This window comes from Taudactylus pleione, unplaced genomic scaffold (genome assembly GCF_031769625.1).
Source record: "Taudactylus pleione unplaced genomic scaffold, aTauple2 ptg000886l, whole genome shotgun sequence".
Classification (NCBI taxonomy): domain Eukaryota; kingdom Metazoa; phylum Chordata; class Amphibia; order Anura; family Myobatrachidae; genus Taudactylus; species Taudactylus pleione.
In genome coordinates, this window is record NW_028285287.1 from 261078 (window position 1) to 285567 (window position 24490).

General features: G+C 43.0%; 1 protein-coding gene across 1 annotated transcript in view; it reads right to left on the bottom strand.

Moving 5' to 3' along the window:
* Positions 1 to 1232: 1232 nt before the first annotated feature.
* PROCA1 (protein interacting with cyclin A1) overlaps positions 1233 to 24490 on the bottom strand; it is a 29657-nt gene continuing 6399 nt past the window's right edge. The window contains exons 2-4 of the mRNA XM_088459005.1: positions 12773 to 12905; positions 4520 to 4654; positions 1233 to 2807 (exon numbers count right to left, since the gene is read on the bottom strand). Of these exons, the coding sequence (XP_088315131.1) occupies positions 2123 to 2807; positions 4520 to 4654; positions 12773 to 12905 (953 nt within the window). The 3' untranslated portion in view covers positions 1233 to 2122. The remainder of the gene's footprint in view (positions 2808 to 4519; positions 4655 to 12772; positions 12906 to 24490) is intronic.

Below are 24490 nucleotides of genomic sequence, written 5' to 3' on the forward strand. Positions count from 1 at the left end.
GACCGACTGACGCCAGGAAATAGGTGAGTTTTTAATTATTTTTTTTTTAGGAAGACCCTGGGATTTCTACTGGACAAGGGGACAGATCACAGGGGAGAAGGTGAGTGTGTGTGTGTGTGTGTGTGTTTAGTATGTAATAAAATTTTTACTATGTACGGTGTGTGTAATGTCATTCTTTTACTTTTTTTTTTTTACAGTGGGGGTACGGGTGCTGGCCGCCTACAGGCACCTGTAGTCCCACTATAAGAAAAACAATAGTAGGCATCTATTATTCCCACTATTACCCCTGCCTAGGCCTAGGGTGCTTAGAAGAGAAGGGATCCCTTTATCGGGGGATCCCCACCTCCCGTGAGATCCCCAGCCTGGGATGACTAGCTTGGGCTGTTAATGCTTTGGCCGAGGTGACCCAGTGAAAGGGTCCCATGGCTGTGGCATTACACCCTAGTTTGAGTCCGGTGCTGATTTTAAAAATACAGGGATTCCCACGCCATTTTCCCCCCGAATTTTTAACATCAGGACTAGCTCATAAAGTATGAGGGACCGCTAAACATTTTTGTAACATTTAATTAATTCTTTGGTAGACACAAGCAGCCTGCACGTATCTCACTGATATGTGCAGGCTGCTTATTTGGGAGTGTTAGACTAGGGCAACACGGGGCTTAAACACGTGTAGGAACGATCACATACACCATCGGAAAACACAATCCTGACAGACAAGGATGCTTAGTAAATTCCCAAATTTCTTAAAGGAAAAGACTCCTGGGTCTGATCGTTCCTACCCGTATTTAATCTTGGACAAAGATGGGCAAAACACGGAGCTTAGTTAATTTACCCCCAGACTGAGTGTGTCAGGAGATGGATGGCAGGTTCCCTGTTTGTTCATTGCAGTTTGATTGGCAGTCAAAATAGATATTTTATACCATAGTTTGCAAAATGTGTGTACTTCACAGACTTACATAAATTAGATATAAGGAAAGTTTGTACTATAACAGGTCGCCTGAATGGGCACAATGTATAACCCAAAAAACTAAACTGAGTATTATTATACAAAGTAGTGAATCAAGACTAGCACACAGACATAATTTTTTACACAAAAATACTGAAATCAAACCGTATGGTAATGTCTTGTGCATTTCCAAGTTTTACAAACTTTACATTATATCAGCTTGTATTTTAGTATTATTATCAACATTCTAAAATTAAAATTGTGTTATTCCATTATTTTTTCTGGCTTTGATAGTAAAAAGTAGATTAATTTATTTTTGAAAAAAAATAAAATAAAATACAACATGTTATATTTTTTTCAGTTTTTATAAAACACTATTTAAAGTTATCATAAAAGTGCCAAATAATGGTAGAGGTTGAGTCTCCCATATCCAAATATTCCAAAATACGGAATTTTTTAGCATGACTGAGATAATGAAACCTTTGATTTTTGATGGTTCAATGTACACAAACTTTGTCTAAAGCACAAATTATTAAAAATATTGTATAAAATTACCTTCAGGCTGTGTGTATAAGGTGTATATGAAACATAAATGATTTTCATTTTTGTACACAAACGTTGCTTGAGTCACAAAATTATTGAAAATACTGTATAAAATTACCTGCAGGCTGTGTGTATAAGGTGTATATAATACATAAATGCATTCTGTGTGTATATTAGGGTCCCATTCCCAAGATATTTCATTATGATATGAAAATATTCCAAAATACGGAATATTCTGTTATCCAAGTTACCCCTGGTCCCAAGCATTTTGGATATGGGAGAATCAACCTGTAATATATCTAGAAATGGCTTGGGATGATCTCATATACAACCAAGTGGCCTCCCACATCGCCACCACACCCGCTGATACAGGAATCACACACAGCAGCCCCAGCTCGATGGCGTAATCTTGATTTATGGTTACCATATAAAAAAAGCAAATTTATATTGAACGGTCTTGTGATGTAAGGAAGTACATTATGACTACATTGATTGTTGAAATACTGTTTAGCAGCAGAGCAGTTAATGTCATTACTTTTGTACGTTATATCTTTGCACCTCATCCCCACCAACAAAAATTAACAGAGAATTACACAGCAGTGTGGCAGAAGTATTGACGTCTCCCCTGGTCCACTATATGCCTGCTGACATACAGGATGCCGTCTTAGGTTTCTTCTTCCTTTGTCGTTTCCCCTTTTTCTCCCGCCTGTTCTTTTTCTGAGGCCTCTCGGTACAAGGTCTAGATTCAGGTGGAAGTGATGTCATCATGGCTTTAAGTTTCTCAACCTTGTAGGAGGGTGAAATAGTGGCAGGCATTGTGGCATCTGCATTCCTAATTGGCTCATCATTCAGGATATCATTGAAAGGATCTTGTTTATGTCCTATGTCTAATACAGAATCTAGTGGCTGGTTATCAAGTATCTCCATTTCTTTCTTGACCATATTATCCCCAAAAATTTCTTTGGCGGGAGATTTGTTTTCCTTTTTGGACTGGTTCTTCCTTTTTCCTTTGAGGCCCTTTCCCTTTTCATGTTTTCTTCCTTTCTTTTTTGTTTTGTCTTTCTTCTTCATGGTGGCCTCTACCTTGAACTGATCAGGTGAGGTGCTTGGACTAACTGCCACCATAATCTTCAGGAGGTCTTCAGTGGCCTGTATGACTTGTCCTAGAGTGGGTGGCTCTGGTGAGAGCTCCACAGGTAGTGGTTGGGTCTGATCTCTGTCCTGTGGCTGTGTCGGCTGGTCAATGGTATTTCCACCATAATCATAGAGTCCAGACTCTCTGGGAATTGCAACAGATTCATTTTTGTACTTCTTACACCTGAAAAAAAGGTTATCCATTTGTGAGCCAACAATGCCTGGTTAAAAGTGAAAATGTACAATATAATAATATCTGCATTGGTGATATTACTAATAAGCATTATACACACAAGTCATACTAATGTTTGCTTAGCTATAAGTAATATTTTTGTATAATCAGTGAGTTATGATGTCATCATATACATTTGTATTATGAAACTCTTACATATTATGAAGAAATAATATTTTTGAACTGTAGATATACTTCCTAACCAATATCCCACGTTTTCTCAGCATATATCTGATTTCCTGTGGCTACATTGTGGCCCTGATTCAGAGCCAGACGCTCTGACCAGAGCGCTCGCTCTGAATCAGGGCCGTCCTAGTTAAATTTGGAGCTGCCTTTTTGACGCCCGCATAGCTGTGGGTTACCACCCACAGCTTATGCGAGCGTCCATGATGATGGTTGCGATGGTTAAGACCATCGCGACCATCGGGCTTGCGACAAGACCCTGCGGTAGGGTCTCGCTGCCGCAAGCCATGGAGTGATTTTGGCTCTATCAGAGCTAAAATCACTCCCACTGACATCACTAGTGAAGTCAGTGGGGCCGGCCCCAGACGGTAGGCGTTCCCATGGGAACGCCTCCATCTGGCAGCCACGCCCCCGGCATGCCCACCAAAAGGGGCGTGCTGTCACTCACCATCGACAGCACGCCCCCTTTGGTGCGAGACCCGGAGCGACAGCTTGGCTGTCGCTATCCGGGTCTCACGCATGCGCACGACGGAGCTCCCTCCGTCGTGCGCATGCGCATTTGGGTACCATAGACCCGCTTGCGAGCATCCTGCGCTCGCGAGCGGGTCTGAATGAGACCCTGTGTCCATACTCTATTACAGTGGTTCTCAAACCCACACGATTCACTTTTTCCCAGTCACCTACCAGGTGCACAGGTGTAGTCATTACTCACTGACACATTTTAAAAGATACACAGGCGGAGCTAATTATTTCACTTGTGATTCTGTGAGGAGACCTGGAAAACATGCACTGTTGGGGGTCCTGAGGACCGAGTTTGAGACCTTATAGAAAGCATGCACTGTTAGAATTCCCTGACTACTGGAGTTGAAAATCAAAAGCTAGGTACACACTATAACAGTTTCCCAAACTCCGCCCTTACAGTTCTGGTTTTAATGATATCTTTGCTTGAGCCTAGATGGTTATATCAAACTGACTGAGGTACTAATTATGTCACCTATGCTCAAGTATGGATATCCTTAAAACCTGGACTGTTAGGGTGGGGTTTGGGAACCACTGTACTATAAGATTATCTGTCCAATTTGGCTGGTTGTAACGATAATCTGGGAATGTATGGAAACAAATGACAATTATCTATTTGCTCCCAAATGCTGGAAAATGGACGTTCAGAACAATTGGTAAAACCAAACGGATTTAACCAATTTGTCTGAACAACCATTTTTGTCTGCTCTCTGGTATTTGAGAGCAAATGGTCAATGGTCCTATACATTACCATATTTTTGTTCCAACCAAACAATCTTATAGTATTTACCTAACTAAAGAATTATGCCTGTTGGTTTCTAGTGAACTGATAGATTCAATTTTCCAGAATAACATTGTCTCAGGGCGCCATTTGCTGCCTCTACTGTGTTTGGTGATGGCAAGCACTCTTTATGGAATTACCATTCCATCGACATATGAGAACTGACCTGTCTGTTACTTACCAACCATACCAATGCCTCTCCACACAATGCTCCTTATATGCCAACTCAAAGCACTGCACCTGGATCACATTAAAGAAAGCCTGTCCCACCACGCGGGAAACTGTGTCATTCACTTTTCTCAAGCACGTCTTAAACCTAAGAACAAAACAGAATGACAATTGGTAATACAGTATTGCAGGAATTATGTCATTGTGCTGTGTAATTGTGTAATATCAGCTTCACTATGACCCTTACTGCTAATATAAGAATACCCCCACAGCTTATAGATTCATCAGCCACTGCACCTTCCATATGGCTGGAGCAATCTTTAATTGTGTAACCGATAATGACATATAGGGATGCAAGAAGCATCCGACACAACATAAAACGAGTGCTATTGAGACATTTTATTATACCACTTTAGAACAGTTCAGAGGATTGTGTGAGAATAAACCACACCCTAGCTCCCTTAATCTATCTGCCAAAGAGCGACTTGCTTTAAAACATCTTCCTAATGATCCATCTATACTAAATATGCTGACAAGGGAGGGGCTGTGGTTATTCAGGACACTGTAGACTATGTAAAGGAGACAGTTATTGGATCAATCCTTCTATAATATTCTCTCACGACCCAACAGCACAATTTCAGAAAGAGCTTAAAATTCTTTTAAATTCTGCTCTTGACAATGGAGGAGTGTCTAAGGAACAATATACTTTCCTATACCCCTCACATCCAATCACTCCATTTATTATCACCTTCCCAAAATACACAAATCACTTCACCATCCACAGGGGCAAAGTTGAATAATCTATTCGTCACGTATGACATGCTAGCACTTTATACCAACATCCCACATGACAAGGAAGTGGAAACTGTTGATTGGTACTTAAGTTGAGACAGTGGCATCTCGGACAGACAGCGTGAATTTATTCTATCTTCTATTTGTTTTTTCATTTTATGACACAGTTATTTTCTGTTTGATCACTGTCACTATTTACAGACACTTGGCACAGCGATGGGGACCAGTTTCGCACTGAGCTTCGCAAACCTATATATGGATGGCCTGGAGGACGACCTTGCTTGGGACGGGGAGTTTGCTGCGAATCTGGTCCTCTTTTGTCGCTATATGGATGATTTATTTTTTGTTTGGGATGGTGATGAATCTTCAGTGATACAATTCATTCATTATTTGAACACTAACACTTATGGTTTGTCCTTCGCTTACATATGTCACACCTCGCTCATTAATTATTTAGATACCACGTTAGAGATGGTAGAGGATACCATATCTGTTTCTACTTATAGGAAAACAGTAGATGTATGTAGCTTTATCCCGTATGCCAGTAATCACAAAAAAAAGGGGCTTATTAACGTCCCCAAAAGCCAGTTCTATAGAATTCGTAGAAACTGTACGTTTGACAGTAAATTTGAAGAACATGCAATTGAGTTGATGAAAGACTTTTCTATGAAGGAATATCCACAACAAGTTCTAATCGAAGCATATGAATTCTTCCAATCTTTAGATATGTCATCCATTTTGGGATTAGAAATATGGAAACATACGAATAAGCTGAATAAACAAAAGGAAATATGCCTGACAGGGGTTATAGATTCAGTCATCTATGTAGACAGGAAGCAGTGTGGATATTATAAATGCGAATTGTGAGCCCACAGCGTCTCCATGAGATGATAGAGTTTGAGTTCATATAGTAAATATGATATTTTACACTCTGACACATTTGAAAAAAAAATTGTTTCTGGAAATATTGGAATATTTACATTTCTTGTACTGATTATATTGTGTAGTACAAGATATAGGCTTTACTTTTGTTTAAGTATTATTACAGTACTGGATCCTCACTATCTATTTCCATGTTCCTGTACCTTTAAATATTTTTATAGAGATCTGTTCTTGCAATATTCACGTTCCAATTTAGACCAGTCTTTACCTACCTGTGCCTTTATGTGTTTGAATGGCTCTGTTTAATATTAAACATGTTGTGTAATATTACATATACAGGTATACAGTATATAATTTTTTGACAGTTAGAACTAGAATCTCTCTAAATATCCTTATAGCGTGTTTTAAAAATCCCTTTGTGGATGGATATACAGGGCCTGATTCATTAACGATTGCAACTGTGATTACGCATGCAATTGACCGATTGATACGTACTGCGCATGCGTATGCATCGCAGTGCACGTACGCGAACCGGTCACTGCGATCGGGACTATGATTGCAGTGACTAAGCAGACCCATCGCAGAGTGATTGACAGGAATTGCCGTCTGTGGGTGGTCAGCGAAACACAGGCGTGCCAGTGCATTTCAATGCCGGTTCTTATATATACACAACAGTTCTAATGTGGCATGTCAAATTCTCAATTACTAATAATAAATAATAAACAAATAGCAGTCAAATGTATTTCATCATTTTTATGAATTGTGTTTGATGTACATATAACCATAAATATAGGAAGTATGTAAATAATGACTATTATGTTATATATGCCAATAAGCATGATAGAACGTGTATTTTGTTTATTGTATAATTTATATGTCTATAAAAAAAGAAATACCATCCGTGCACTTGTACAATTACTGATTAATTATTGACAGGTGTCTAATGCTTACTAAATGATATTTAAAGCCACCTATGTAAAGACAGCTTATCCTGCCTTTTGAGAAAGCCGCTGGTCACTGTGAAACGCGTTTAGGATAAGCTGCATATAACTCCTATTACTCATATAGAGCATGTCTGCATTTCCGGATTTACTATCTGCCATACTGAAGATTCCCTACTAATGATGTGGTACATTGCCGGTTAGCGATTATACCATTCAAGTTACAAGCTCAGTGCTACTTTATGCTAAAGGAAAGCCACCGGGCCGCGTCTAACTTAGTGCTACCAGTGCAGCCATAGGCCTATTTCACAGCTGCCCATTTTTTTGCCAGGTGTGAAAAATAGGGAAGCAGGTGGGTCCTTTCACATGGCCCGGGCATGGCACGGTTGCCGTCTCACAGCCGGGGATATCCACTGTGCAGGACGGCTGCCGTGCCGTGTCCGTCCCGTCCCTGCATGCTAGTGGTGTATAGGAAACAATGCTTCCTCTCACACACACTGGCTTGTGCTGGCCAGGCTTGTGCGCATGCACAATAGTTAGAAAATAAAAAACACATTAAAAGCGTCTCAAAGCCGCTGCTTGTGAAAGGCACTGAGTGCCTGGAAAAACCCGGCCGGCTACCAGCAGGTTCTTGCCCGCTCGGCCAAAACCGGCAAATGTGAAACTGGCCATAAGGAAGACCACGCTGCCGGATATTGGTCACATCATTTAAACTACCGGCTCAGTGTATTTCACACTGCATCAAGCTGCCGGGCTGCGGCTATACAAGAGCAGCAGAGCCGGGGGAGAGAGAGATTGTGAAGCTGAAGTACACAGCAACAATACAGCTGGCAGAAGCAGCGATCCCACTGCGCTGCCAGAGAACATATTTGTTACAGCAAACCGATCTACCATCTTACGGTTGGTGACTTGACCTGTCTATAAGTTACATATATTGCCTAAACTTCTTGGAATACATCCAGTTTTCAGCGCATGAGTAATCACTACATGTCCATGTCACTACTGGTTCCTCACAGTAGTGGACTCCACTTACATTTATTCATCTTGCAGGCATTGGCTTATATAACTTGACTTTCAGTCCACCAGATACTTTTTATTCTAAATATAACCACTAGGAGGTACATTGTTGCCATTTAGGATACACATTACTCCCAGTTGGTTTCTGCATCAGTGTATTCATTCAAAGCTGATTTCTAGCTATATGCTTACATGTCAATTCATTGCAGAACATTTGCTATATGATGTTTATATAATAGTGACTGCATTTTATTCATATGATATTACTATTGTATTGTAAGTTTTTAGATTATGTATTAAATATTATTACTATTTTCATTTTATTATAATGATTGAGTTGTATGTATTTGCAGCACTTTTCCACCCTTTTTCCTGATGCATTTACATAACCTCACAGACGGGGGCATGCCAGTAGACGTTGCTGCATTTGTGTCCACCTCTGAAGCAGGCCCATGGGGCATATGTATCAAAGCTTGAAGCGAGATAAAATTGTGAAATATATATCACCAACCAATCCGCTCCAAACTATCATTTCTTAAACACAGCCTGCAAAATGTAAGTTAGAAACAGATTGGTTGGTGATATATATATATCTCACAATTTTATCTCACATCAAGCTTTGATACATATGCACCTTGATTTGAGAATAGCACGGATTTAAACATAAGACATAATAGAGTGAAAGGAAATTGGATTGCCTTACTGCGGTGTGCATTCATATGCTTAGATTGTATAATAAAAAATTCTGTAGAGTCTTAAAACAATGCTCAGCAAAATAAAATAAAGAAAAATAAATTAAGTCAGATTGGGTTCAAAGGGGGGATTCAAATGTATGCGATTTCTGCCCGCATCCTCCTAAGGTGGCGAGCCAGAATGTGTGAGGTCCATGGTTTGGGTGCCCTAACCTGAACTTTAGGCGGGCTAAACTTTGTATATTTGGGGGTGACGTGTGATAAAGCATTTATCACATGTCGCGTCGAAATAGACAAGGTTTAGCCCGCCTAAAGTTCTGCCCAAAAACAACTGAATATTGCCCCCCGATCTCCTGATGGGAAATAGGGCACAATAAAACATGATATGCAATAGATACAGATATAATGTTTGTACATGCAGCATATTGCAGAGGTTTTGCCATTCACCTGGATGTATAAAAGTAATTCAGCAATTGTATATTGCAGTTTTATGTGGACTGTTTCATCAGTAACCTTATACCCATTTTTTTTTTTATAAACTTTATTCTGTTTCGCAAGAACTCATAAAGGATTCAGTATAGTTTATACCGGACGGAGTAGTTCCAGTTTGTATTGTCTGCTCAAAATGTCCTTCCAGACAGTGTCTTGTTTTTGGTTCCAGTGTTTAAACATTCTATTCCAATGATAAATGGTAGTGAAGGTCACCACAACAATAAAACTCCATCTGCTTTCATTATTACAGCAACTTTTGAATGTGAAATTATCCTAATGACATTCAGAGTGTTTGGATTTCAGTATAGATACAGTGTGCTGTATATTATTTTATTTCCTGAAGGAGATGTAAGCATACTTATAACTACAATATATAGAGGACAAAGTTTGGGCTGTCCTTGATATGCGGATGAGCACACAGCTACTTCAGCTCAACAAAAAAAATGAGATTTTTGCACAGCCTTTGAGCTAGCAGGAGATGGGTTCATACTGTTCTTTTAATCTAATGTATTTTTTGTACCTTCCAGTTGCACTTTAACTGAGAAGCACATTTTTAGGCTCAGTTTGCTCCGTGTCCTCTCACTGTGTACTTGCTGATGCCAGGTGAGGGACGTGGTACAGTGTTTCACGTCCTTATGGCACCACCCACTGCAGCACAGTGCTGTGATTTGTGGCAATGTGCTGCAAGGGGGCACGCTGCTATGGCGCAATTTATAGCAAATTGCATCTTCAAGCCACCGGAACGCCCACTTCTCTCACAGACCGTTTTTGTGATCTTGGATATTGTAACACCAGATTTAAAGTAAATGATTTTAGCCATAATTGTATGGAGAAGACATTCTAATAGACAGGGCCTAATTTAGAGTTGGACTTTAATCCAATAGTCAGGCATAGAATATCACTTTGTTTTTGCACATTGTGGAATTTTCGGTCTGCTTAAGTTGTAATCGTGGCCCCCTACACCTGGAGAGGTTATCATGGGATTGAGCGCACAACAGACTTCCAGTAAGGGTAATACAGCACTATGTGCATCTTCTAGTCCTCCTATAGCTTTATGGGTTGGGTATGAAATCCCGGCTGTCGGGATGCCGCTGGTCAGAATACCGACAGCGGCATCCCGAGAGCCAGATTCCCGACACCAATAGGGAAGACATGTAAGTGTTGTCCTAACCCTCCCTCCCTGGTGCCTAACCCTATCCTCCGCCCCTAGTGCCTAAGCCTAACCTCCCCTTCCCCGTACCCTACACCTAACACTCCCTCCCCGGTGTCTAACCCTAACCCTCCCCCTAGTGCCTAACCCCACACCTTAACCCTAACTTCCCCCTAACACCCCTATACTTACCTTCAGGATACTGGTGCCGGGATCCCGACCTATCAGGATTTTGGCGCCGGTTTTCAGAAAGTCAGTATCATGCACACCGGGATGCCGCCTACAACCCGGCTCTATATATCATAATTTTAGAGGGTTATTTCTGGGAAATCATCCGTCTTCTCAGAGAGCTTAAAGTTTTCATAAGAAAACATTAAGTCTATGATCTATGTCATGAGGAGAATGCCCTGTCCTTGAGTTAAGTTAATGATGCCAGTTAAGCAGGATAATATACTCTAAATTCATGAAGTGGACAATTATGGAGTATTAACATTAGCAGGAAGCTTACAAGACAAAGTTAAGGACTGAGTGTATCTTTTGTGGGTAATGGTGACATAAATTGGGATCCTGCACCTAATATAATCTACACTACCAGTGGCAAAATATTAAGCTTGTGAGATAAAGAGGTGATGCCAAGGACACTATGGATAGATGACAGTACACAAGGGATGAATAAGGGCTCATTTAGTCACAACAGCAGAGAAATCCCTTCCACAAGAAGGTGCCTGGGCAGGCTGACCCTATCTCCACTATTACATCAGTGACATTCTGTTTGGATCAAGATTACTGATTCTCAGTAGAAGGAAAGAAAATATATTTTCAAGGAAACTTATCAGAAAATTCATCATTCTAGATTCCAGATGCCCAACGATTCATATCACAAAAAGCCTTTTGATTTATAATCAACAAAGGCATCACTGAATTTGTATTCGGATGGCTAATGGATATTGATCCTTCACTACTGTAAAGCCGCATACACACTAGATGATTTTTATGAACGATATGGACTATAACAATATAATTCAATGATATATCGTTCATATATTTCAGCGTGTATTCAGTGAACCACCAACGATGCGCGCTCTTGCGGGTCGTTAACGATGTCTTTTGTCATACATACATGCAGGCCAATCTGACAATATCAAGAATTACCTGTTCAGAGATGTGGCAGGATGACTTCACTGAAAGATGTCTGTAAAGATATCTATCAGTGTGTACACCCAATATCGTTTGTCCTGCACTACAGAAAGTTGAAGCGAAATCTTTCACCAATATCGTTCGTACAGCACATCGTCTAGTGTGTATGAGCCTTTAGGGGAATCGGTATGTAATGCCAGCAGCTGATTAGCCTCCAGATGAAATACCGATGCTGGAAGCCCGAATGCTCTACATCCAGACTTGGGCTGGTAAGTACTCTAAACCTACCCTGTCCCTCCCTAACCCTCCCTTAGTGGTACCTAACCCTAACCTCTCCCAGGGAGTGCCCAACCCTAATCTCCCCTGGGGGTCCCTAAACCTAACCCCCTCGCGGCTAACACCTAACATACCTCATTTACCTTCGTTCGGTATGGCAGCTGTCGGGATCTTGGCGTCAGGCTAAAGATAGGCATCAGGATTTAGATGCCTCTCTTTACTCCGAAATTGTGCTTTCCGCATCAGGATTCTGGTGGCTGACATTCTGGACGCCGTTATGTTAACTACATCCCCCTTTAGGCAATATACAGTGGTGATGAGACCTTTATTACCACTTTGTGAGGTCTTGACTATAGCAGATGTTTTTTCCATAAAGCTAAACACATTTGCCGGTACATGGATGCCCCCATGCCATCAACTCCAATTAATAAAGAACTGCACATTTGAGCATAAAAAAATCTCCCTTGTAGCAGTAGAAAGAGAAATGTGCAAGGCTGGAGGAATAACAACTTTACAACTTTCAGGAAAATAACATTTTTGCGGACTGTGTAGAAAGCAGACTAATAAAATAAAACATTTTAAAAATGGATGTTTTCTTTTTACAACAAGTAGAGCTATTGATTACCTATCTGAAAGTGTTGGGACAATCTGTATTTGCATCACTCACTCCTTGTGGCTGGTTCTCTGAGTGTTAAATAAGGCCCAGGTGCTCCCACTCTATCTACATAGACACCTTTAAAGATCGGCCCTTGCAGACAGGCCAACTATAAGTTTATACTGTATTATACTTAAATTATAAATTATAACCAAGGAATATTCTCTGAAAGCATATATATATATATATATATATATATATACACCTCAGCCTGCCACAGCAGAGTACTTACCTGTTGTCACATTGGCAGTGACTGATGGTATGCCAGCGGAAGTTCCTGTAGCCATAGTTGGAGGTAAAGGGATGGATGACATGTTCACACTGGTCGTGTGTCCTGCAGCACATGTCTGTTTCTCTGTGTTCACCTATGACAGAGACACAAAGGAAGGGTTGAAATATGCCAATACTGATCTATGGTTACTGTACAGTGACAGTGGTGTAAAGCTAAACATAATTACTTTGAAGGGATGAATGGCAGTTTATTGTTGGAGTTGTTGGTTCTTCCTCTCAACTAAAGCTGGGCACACACTTAGACAATGTTGGCAGTGTGTCGTTTCTGGGCGAACCGGAATGACATATCGGTCGCATTGCTCAGAGTGTACGGACAATATGCGCGCTCGCGCTGCATGTCCAACCGGACCTTATCGCATGCGGCCTTGTTGCAGGTAATGAAGGACGGAACGACTTATTGTATCGGTACACATCGCTTAGTGTGTACCTGACTTAATAGAATCATGGGGTGGGGATCCAACATCAAGATCTCCACTGCTCTATGGGCTATCAATAAATATTAGTATTATACAGCTATGCAAAAATGTTTTGTTTCATAGTTCCTAGAGTAGATTTACAATCATTACATCTACATCATATAACACCACAGTGATGAATATGGCAGGTGGTCATGGAAGGTCTAGGATGTAAAATTACATATCTGAAACTAATATTTCCATCATTTGCTATGAATACCAGAATGTAAGGACAGGTGTAGTTATTACTGAAAAGAGAGATGTTTACAAGATGGAAAATAATGCACAGAAATGTTAAAAGAACTTAAAGCCACTAGTACTGTGGTTTACTGTATGGTACAGTACTATGGTAAGCATAATAGTAAATTATATACTGCGCTCAACTCTTTGTAACCTATTAGTGTAGTGTATGGCAAACTAGAATAATCTAGTATACATCGTTAGGGTGGTGAAACTGAGGAATAATGGCTATATCACTGGTCACTATTTGAAGAATAAGGATAATATCAATGCGGTAATACTAATGAGCAACAAATGTGTACACAAAACAGAATCTTTACTTTTTAGGTGATGGTTGCAACGATAAAAAACAGGCAAACATAGGTAAATACAAATGAAGCCTAACAACATATATAAACAAAACAAGCCAATGAATGTTCAATCTTATAAAGTTGTCTCTTAATGCATTGGGAGATAATCCCGATATGAATGGTAATGTTGAAAGAAAGTCTAAACAGACTGCGGCGTTCCGCTAGTCTAATTTAAGATAGTTAAGGAATAAGTCCAGTAGGCGCTCACCGGTGCCCGGGATGATCTTCTCGGGAGCGTGAGCTGGGAAACTGGGGTAGTATGAGAGGGTCTCCTGGCCGGACCTTATCCCCTCTGGATGGGATCACCGGAGATGCGCCTGTTCCTATGTGCGCTCCGCTACCCGTGCTGCAGGGGGGGCTGGTCGCTGCCTGGGGAGGGATTGTGACGGATCTGGTTCTGGTGAACCGGCCGTCTAACACCCCCTCTTGATGGAGACTCCCCTCTGACTCGCGCTCCAGATATCCTGCTGCCACTCCTCACCGTCTTGCTTTCTGTGCTCCGTCTTCCTCGATCGCTGGTATCCTGCACTTCCGGGTAGTTGGTCACGTGACCGCTGATTGTCTGGCGCATCAACTTGGTTAGCGTAGATCTGTTAGGAAGTCCCAATGTATTTCTTGTGTATTAATGCCAGTGCATATAAACTGCTCCTATCCCCCCCTTCTTTCACTATGGTAAGAATGTTAACCATACTGGTTGCAGTATTTGAAACAGACTGAGGGCCTGATTAAGCAAGGAACGCAGTTGCTAATATTGGTCGATTAATTCGCACTGCCCATGCATCGCAGCACACGTGCCGGGTGCTGCGTTCACAACTGCTTACGCAAAGGCTATGCAGACCCATGACAGAGTGATTGACAGGAAGCGTCGTTTGTGGGTGGTGACGGGGGAGGGGGGGGAGGGCGAACGCAGGTGTACCAGTGCATTTCAACGCCGTTGCATGTCAATACATAAATTAGCCACTGAGATACCAGGGACTCCAGAGTCCCATGGTGGCCATTTTGCCAGAGACCTGAGCATGCGCAGTAGAGAAATCGTCTGGAACATAGTGCGGGCACCATGTTCCTGGAGACCTGCACATGTGCAGTAGACTCTGGCACAAAGCCAGAGAGGAGGGGGCCAACACAGAGCCAGCACCCAGGCCCTCTCCCCTTTTAAACCGCCCCTGGCAAGGCCTTTGGTTGTAAACATCTATTTGATACTTGAGCGGAACGGAGAGTAGGCAGACTTGTTCAGTCCCACAGACAGACAAACGTGCATCAAATTATGATTTCCAACACATTACATTGTATGGGTTACAGAAGCAGACCTGTCTGTATGCCATTGCTATCTGCTGCAAACAGAGTGAAACACCTCCAGTGTGCTCAGGAACAGAGGAATTGGACAGTATGTGATTGGAAACAGGTCATGTGGTCTGACAAATCATGTTTTTGCACTGTCATGATCCGCTACCATCAAACCTTCAGGAGCTGGAAGATGCAGTTCATCACATCAGGACCAGCAACAGAAATCATGGGGCCCGTTGCACCCATTTTTTTAGGGCCCCCCATCCCCGGGTCCCTGGCAGGTACAGGCCAGTCACTTGAGAGTCTGCCTTACCTATATAGTATGTGGTTTCTTTGGGGAACCTCTGAGCCCCCACTGTGTCCCTCCATGCCCCAACACCAGTGATGTGCGGTCAGGTGAGGCAGAGCGTATCCTGTCATACTTTAGTATACTCCAGAGTTTTACTATAAAAATAACAAAAAAATATATATATATATTATGAATATCTGGAGTAAAAAGTGTATGACAGGTGAGGCACTGCCTCCCCTGCCTACCTTTTCCACACATCCCTGATCAAAACTCACCAAATTTCCAGTACTATATACTGCTTCAACTTTGTATAATGCCCACATGAACCCTCGGGTTCATATAGGTATGTGTAAATCTGGCTCTGATACTAGCCAGTGTCTCCCCAGCCATTTACCTCACCGCATGTCACTGTCCCACACTTACCTGTCTGCCTGATGCAGCTCCTCTGCTTGGGTGTCTTTCCTTGGTACGGCGCATTTGACATCACAACATCACGTGCGCTGCACCGAACAAACAAATATAAAACTTTATTGCACTGCGGTGAAATACAGCTGATGCCCTCCCAGGGGCTGGCTGGTAACTTTCAGTCTGGGGGGCAAACACAAACATGTGGCCCATCTTTTCTATTAGCGAACTTCGATAAAAAATTCAGACTCCAAGGGGTTTATTTACTAATCTTCAAGTTCTAAAACCCAGCACTTCTGATTGTATTTAAGCCCAAAAACTAAAAGGACAATGCATTTACTAGCAAAACACAGCTAGTAAAAGAATATCCCCCACATAAATGAAATGAAATGAAAATAATTTTAAGCTACAAATAACAGTATTTATTGTCTATTAAACAGTGGCGTAACTAGCGGGGTCGAGTGGGGCACTCACCCTGGGAGCTGTTGGACCTGGCATGGACACACACACACTGCATTGACCTGGGCAGACCCCCCAGCCGCCGGGTCTTCCAGCGGCACTTTACACTAAAACAAATACACTGGCACTGTGTAGTACATTCACTGACAGTGAGTGTACTACCCGAAGGCGATGTGTTTGTTTTAGCAGCCAATAAGAGTCAGACAGACATATTGGCTGCTGCATCCAGGGCAGGTGCCAGGCTGGAGCTAACTACTTCCGGCTCTCGCAGTGGGTGAAGCAGGATGGAAGACATGGACGGCGGCAGGAGCAGGTATTCTGGTAAGCATACTAGGCAAGGGGCACTACTACTGGGGGCACTTCATAAGGGTCACTGTATAAGGGCCACTACTGGGGGCATTGCATAAGGTGCACTACTGGGGGCACTGTATAAGGGCCACTATTGTGGGCACTGTATAAGTGGCACTACTGGGGGTACTGCATAAGGATCACTACTGGGGGCACAGTATAAGGGGCACTGCATAAGGGGTACTACTGAGGGCATTGCATAGGCGGCACTACTACTGGGGGCACTGCATAAAGGGCACTGCTACTGGGGGCACTGCATAAGGGGCACCACTATTGGTTGGGGGCATTGCATAAGGGGCACTACTACTGAGGGTATTGCATAAGGGGCACTGCTACTGGGGGCATTGCATAAGGGGCACTACTACTGGGGCATTGCATAAGGGGCACTGCTACTGGGGACATTGCATAAGGGGCACTACTACAGTGGGCATTGCATAAAGGGCACTACTGGGGGCACAGTATAAGGGGCACTGCATAAGGGGTACTACTGAGGGCATTGCATAGGTGGCACTACTACTGGGGGCACTGCATAAAGGGCACTGCTACTGGGGGCACTGCATAAGGGGCACCACTATTGGTTGGGGGCATTGCATAAGGGGCACTACTACTGAGGGCATTGCATATAGGGCACTACTACTGGGGGCACTACATAAGGGGCGCTACTACTGGGGACATTGCATAAAGGGCGGGTGCTACTACTGGGGACATTGCATAAGGGGCACAACTACTGGGGGCATTAAGGTGCATATGGAATGAAAAGGAATGTTCCCAGAGTGACGGGAAACGGTGGTGTGTTATATTGACACGCCCAATTTTCAGTAGCCACGCCCCTTGTGTGATGTGACCACGCCCACTGTGTTTTTTTGTTTGTTCTTTTGTTGTTTTTTTAAGGGGGGGGGCACCATTTTTCATCTTGCCCTGGGGGCCAAATACTCTAGTTATGCAACTGCTATTCAATCAACAACAAAAAACTATTTCGCCCAATGTGTCAAAATGTTTAAAATATGCCCTACCCTTGATTTCCATAGTGAGTGCAGCATGACAGGAACTTTGTTTTCCAGTTATTCTACATGGAAAAGGAAGTCACTAAAGCATAGTTAATGACATTTAAGCTTGCTGAAACCCCCTATGTTAATGGTAGCCAGAGTTATGTTTTACTACGTAATATATACTGTTTTTGTGTATTGTAATGTATTACTTTAACCTTTGTATGCTTTCATCGGAAACGGTCTAAAAAAAAGCTATAGCAACCCATGGGCAATATACCATGCCTCCCAACTGCCCCAATTTCATCGGGACAGTCCCGCTTTTCGAGCACTGTCCCACCCGCGGACTGCAGTGCCCTGCGAGCAGGGCTGGGGGGGCACTCTGACAAGTGTGCATCATCCTGATACAATGTGCTGGCTCTGGGAGAGGCTGGAGACTGTCCAGCAGCTCCCGGGGCGGAATGCTGGGCAAGCCCCAAGCAGGATGAAAACAGGGGTGTGGCTCGCAGTCACGGCATTTCCCATGAGTTATGCCCCCTTGCCATGACCCCTACTAATGCCGGCATATAGATACAGGAATAGACATATGCAGCAACAGTTTTCGTTGCATAATTTGGGCGTCAGACCTTCTCTTATAAAAATATTCTTCTTTATTTCTTTCCTCTTGCACTTGAATATTTTAGAATAATAAGAATACAGTTATAGCCAGCGCCTCCTCTCCCTCCAGCACAAATACCTGGCAAATAGACAGACTTAGGGGTATGTTTACATTACATTCACAGGCATTTACTAGCATTTTGTGGGCCCCATTGCAAAATTGAGATGGGACCCTCAAATGCTTTTAACACTCCCCTAACACCCTGCTTTAAACAGGACAGTTCCGCATTTCTGGCACTGTTCTACCAATGGGTAGAAAGGTTGGAGTCGCACTCTCACTGCTGCTCTGCACAGTTGTGCAACAGGCTCTACAGTGCAGGGTAGCCTGTGAGCAGCCCAGAAGCTTAGGGAGTGCTAGGCTCACCACCAGAGTGATGCAAACAGGGTTGTGAGCGACATGGGGCCATGCACCTGTGCTGTGAGGTTACCCCTTTTTTCGGACACGCACCTCTCACAAACAAGAAAAAATAATTCACACTGAACCCTCATTACTAAAAAATTATAACGTATCAGCAATAGTTTCCAAGTAACATAAAACATAGGGACTTCATGCCACTATCTCAGGATTGCACAGTCTCAGCTTTTCTCAATCACAGAAACAAAGTTATATCTATGGTGCTGGATGAAGGTATTTTGATTATAACCTGATAAAATGTGTCTGTGACTAGACTGATACAGTGTTATGGGTCCTGATAATTGTCTCAGCTGTATCCACTGTAATGATCAACCTTTTATGTACACAGTGAGCTATATTATAAAGTAGGAATGACCAAAAGAGGGTGACAAAGTATAAATGTAAATAAATAGTACATTTTTATTTATTAATGGCATCAAAAACATACAACTACTGTCCTGGATAAACCAATGATATAATGCTGACAGTTGATGAAAAACTTACAAACAATTATTTAAAATAACATTTAAAACGGTATCACATGATAAAATAGTAATAATAATTGGTATACCTAAAAATAAAGCATAAAATAAAAGGTAAACATCTTACTTAAGTTGTGATACATTTCATAGCATCCAGCTCCAGGTCCCACAGGATCCACTGCAGTGCAGACAGGAAAAAAAAAACAGTTTTCCTGTCACCATCAACAGCATTGCGAAGCCCTCCCCGTGGACGGCCAAAGCTCCGTCTACCCCTTGGAGCCATCCAAAGCTCCACCTCAGTGCCTTATGCTCCGCTCCACAGGTCATCTGAAACCCCGCCCATTCACTCTTCACAGAAATGATAAGAAAACTTAGCGCTGTCAGTGGAGCGCAAAGGCTAAGCTGTCTAGCACAGGAGGGAAGGCAGCTGTCATCTGCCGTGAGGAGAAACCACATGCATAACCAAAGTACCTTCCCACAGGTTATAGTAATGTTGGCACCTATATATGTGTAGCTAGACACACCCTATGGGTGGAGCATGACGTCCCGTCAACTGCGCATTCTACTACCAACTAGAATCTCCCTGAAATGAGTTTTCAAAAGTAGGCAAGTATGGTTAGGAGCAAATCCAGAGAAATTGGCTGAATCTGTGTTAGATGCAGCTACTTCTGTGTGTTGTTTTTTGCCACTGTAGCACCTGCAGCTTTATTCTAATGCCACTACCAAGCCCTTCCCTGGTGCACAGCCTTGTGTCCGAATGTGCAAGGACTGAGACGCCAACTATGAGTATCTTTAGATGCTTGGTGCTTCGTTAGATGCTACAACTGGCTGCAAGAACATACCTCCCAACTGTCCCGAATTCAGCAGGACAGTCCCGTTTTCTAGGACTGTCCCGCTGTCCCACCCGCGGGCCGCTGTGTCCCGCAGTGGAGGGGCAGTTGGGGGGAGCAGTAGAAGAACAGATACCGTGCTGTTCACCAGTGTAGGGAGAGAATGGGGGCTGCCCAGCATCTCTGAAAGTGCTACGCACGCCCCTACTGTGACGTAAACGCGGGGGGGGGGTTGCCGCGAGGGTCCACCCTGGTTTCAAGAGGCTTTATCCCCTTTTACCAAAGCCTCACCCCCTTTTTGGCCATGCGCCTACGACACACAAACTGTCCCTCTTCAGGGAGCCTAAAGATTGGGAGGTATGCAACAACGAAACTTGCACCAGCACTTTGATAGGTGTGGATTCCTATGGCCTCTGATGTGAGCGGTTGATCGTCTTTGCAAGTGGTGCAAATGCAATGTGTTATTATCACATGCATGGAAAATACTGTCTGCTTTTGTTTGTAGCACACAAATACTAGGCAGCTCTATTTTTAAACTGCTATTTAAAGTTGAACTAGGAGATGCCCCCTTAAATCACTGTGTCCACAGGTTTTATATTTGTCTTCCCACATGCAGTGCAACATGGTTTTACCAAAATGCAGAATTGTAGCTTCCAGCTGGACATACTCCTAACTCTAGAGAAATGAGGCATGCAGCTAATGTAATGTATTTCCACATTAGTTACTGTGATGTTACATCTTCAGTGGGTGGAGTACATTTCAGGCATACTTACCTACTTTTAAAAAAGCATGTCAGGGAGACAGTGAAAGCAGCACCTATGAGCGCAGCGGTAAAGTGGGCGTGTACTGCTACATCTGAGAGGCGTGTCATAAACCTGACTTACATCTAAATGTAAAGAGCCCCAAACCAGTTAGTAATAACTACTTGTTGATGAAAACAGACTGATACTGGGAAATGATTCTAATGATCCCATTTGAATGTATATATCTTTGGTTTTTTTTGTTATATAACAGCTTCATAATGGTGGTAAGGTGCAATCAGGGAGTTTGCTGGACTCTTCAGGGAGTTTCCTACTATTTCAGGGAGTCTCCCTGACAAGGAATCTGTATGAGATACCGGCACTTGGGATCCCGGCAGTTAGATTCCCGATGCGGCATCTCGAAAGGGTTAACATACCGAAACTTGTTGGTCGGTATGTTAACCCTAACCTCCCCCCCTAGTGCCTGACCCTATCCCCCCTCCCTGTTGCCTAACCCTAACCCTCCTCCCTAAGAGCCTAACCCCCCTCCCTGTTGCCAAACCCTAACCCTCACCCTCCTCCCTTAGAGCCTAACCCTCCCCCTAGTGAATAACCTTAACTCCACACCGTAAACCAAACCCCCCCTAACACCCTGATACTTACCTTCGGGATCCCGGCGGTCAGGATGACCGCGCCGGGCTTCTGACCAGCATCGGGATTTCGATGCCAGTTATAGGAACATCGGCATCCAGATCGCTGGGATACCGAACGCATACCCCTGACAATCAGGGAGAGTTGGCAAGTATGATTTCAGGTTTATCTATTGTTGGTCCATTTTATAAATGTCAGAACTCCACCACTTTAAGATGACTAACTTCACAATGCAGCTATAATTATACCTGCAACACGATGACAGGTTTCTTGCCTTGCTCTATGGGCCGTATTCAATTTGAGGCAAAATGTCGGAGTGACGTCATTTTCGCCTATTTTCATTATCCCCGTATTCAATTACATTGACTTTTCGCAGGGGCGAAAAGTCAAAGTAAAAAAACGGCGATAAATATTCGCCTGCCTTTAGCTGGCGAAAAAAAATGCAGAATTGAGGTTTAGGGGTGCAGGCTTAAAAAAATTAGCCTGCACCCTTGGGAATGACCCCTTAAACCGATCTGTGTCAAAAAAAAATCGGGACACCCCACATTTTTTTTTACAATTTTGGGGTGAAAAAAAACAAAAATATGAAAAACCACTTCTACAATAGTTAAATAGATTCCAGAGGGGGTTGGAAGTATGTGGCAGGTGTTTTCTTCAATGCGGGTGACAGCGGCAGGTGCACTTTTGCAGAATTTAAAAAAATTAATTTAGGGACTTAAAAATATGCTTGCACCCAATTTCATGTACCCCACATTTGATGGGACCACTTTTAAAAATGAAAAAAAACAAAAACAAAGTGCTCTTCTGCATCACTTCTTCAATGTTGGGAAAAAACACCTGCTGCAGCTATTTAAAATCCCGACTTTTTTCTGCAGGCAAAAACGGGGGTACCAATAGTGATCCCCAGGTCTGGACATCTTTAGGGGAGTCCTACAATTATTTCCCAAATATTCCCGTATTTTTTCGCTGATCCAAGTTTCGCCTGTTCCCGTTTTCGCCTACTTTGGAATTGAATACGGGAAATAGCGGGCTCGCGCGCAATGGAAAACAGGCGAAGGAGGCGAAAAGTCCAGCAGCCGAAAAGTCTGGACTTTCGCCTCAAATTGAATGCGGGCCTATGTCTAAACTATCCTACATATTTTATGCTAAAACTAAAAATACTTTGAGCCGTATTCAATTTGAGCCGAGCCGCGATAGTTTTTCGCGTCCCGGACTTTTAGCCTACTTCGCCTATTTTGTAGGCGGAAAAGTATCGTGCGCGTGCCCACTTTACCCTGTATTCAATTTGAAAGTATGCGAAAACGGGACCCGGCGAAACTTGAACAGGCAGAAATTACTGTCAGATTTGGGGAAATCAGCGTGACACCCCCCAAAAGATGCTCTGACATGGGGGTTCCCTATGGTACCCCCCAATTTGGCTTGCTGAAAGTATCTGGTCTTTTTAAACGGCCTTAATAGCTGCTAAATAGCGTTTTTGTATACGTGGTGCAGAATAGTATTCAGGAGTATTTTTTCCTGAAAATAACTTATCCCAGCAAATTTGGGGTACTTCAAAATAGGGGTCAGCATATTTAAAAGTTGCTAAAGTGAAGTTGAAAAAATCGTGAAAAATCTACCTGCCGCAAGCACCTGCAATCAAAAAAACACTTGGGGCATACTTGGGGACGCCCCCAGAGGCAAGCTCGCTAGTTTTTAACTTTGTACCCCAACATTTTTTTTTTGCCCCCTTTTTCAAAGTCATTTTTTGGGGTGTCCTTAAGTGTTTTTTTTTTTAGGACTGTCTGAAGGCTGCAGGGGGGTTCCAGCAACGTTGCACCCCAAAACCCGAATTCTGCACTTTTTCCCACCTGCTATTCATAGGCGAAACTTTATCACCTATTACATTGCATTGACTTTCCGCCTAGGCGGAAAGTCTTTCTAATTGAAAACGGGGTAAATGCAAAACAGGCGAAAATGACATCATCGGCGAAAAAGTATCGCGGATCCAGACTTTTCGCCTCAAATTGAATACGGACCTTTGTCTTTTTCACACAACCCTTGGTATTCTCCCGATTGTGACACCAGCAGAAGACAGTCTGTGATCAGGTCTGCGAAATCCTGCATTGATGTAGCACGATATTTTTGCCAATATATGCGAACAGCTTACACAATTCAATTATAAATGTGAAGTCACGGGCATGCTTTAATTTCTTACCGTGTAAGAGGCTCTTAGTGCCATAAGCAAAGCTTGGAAGGTTATTAAAAGGTGTCACAGGGTTGGATTTTACAACTTTAGTTAATGAAAGAAAAATGATTGCCCACATATGCACTTCCATAAATAAAAATGTTTAGGAATTTTCGGAGTATATTTAAATGTATCACTTGTGATTTACCAGCATGTATAGTAAAATATTGGGAAAAGACACTTTCAACTCCCATCTACAAGTTCAAATATCCTTTTCCCATCAATACAACACCTGAACATACATGTCCCACATGCAGAGAGAGGGAGGCGGAGCGGGACAGAGCCGCAGTCAGAGCAGGGGCGGGATGGGATGGAGCGGGGGGGCAGACTGAGACTGAGGTAACTTGGGTTCCGTTAATAGTGTGTGTGTGTATATGCTACAAATCTGAAATTGATCATCCATTTAATTTAATAGCAGTCCAAAATCTACAAATAGAACTGTTAAAATCCTGTCTCTGCAGTCTGCACATAGCATCATTTTGGCAGATGCAACACAGTCAGCTTTAGTAGGAACTGCTGGCTCAGAGTCAGCTAGATGAGGTCTTGATGCGGGGGGAGCCTAGGCCACCTTCACAGAACTCAACTGCTCCCTGAAGCAGTGGGCAGCCGCGGCGTGCCTGTTCCTTTGGGTGCAGTGGGGCTTCACCTAGGTCACACGGCACAGAGGAGGAGGCGCTCAGACCCTATGGGGTGCAGGGAGGGCTTTTGAAATTGAAATGGACGGAGTCTCAGACGGCCGCTGAGACGCGGCGTAAGGCGATAAAAAATTGCTGTCTCTAGCGGATCCTGTGGGCGGCGCGCCTATTTTCATGGGGGCCTGGAGCTGCAGCTCCACCCGTCCCATTGTTAATCTGGCCCTGCTATT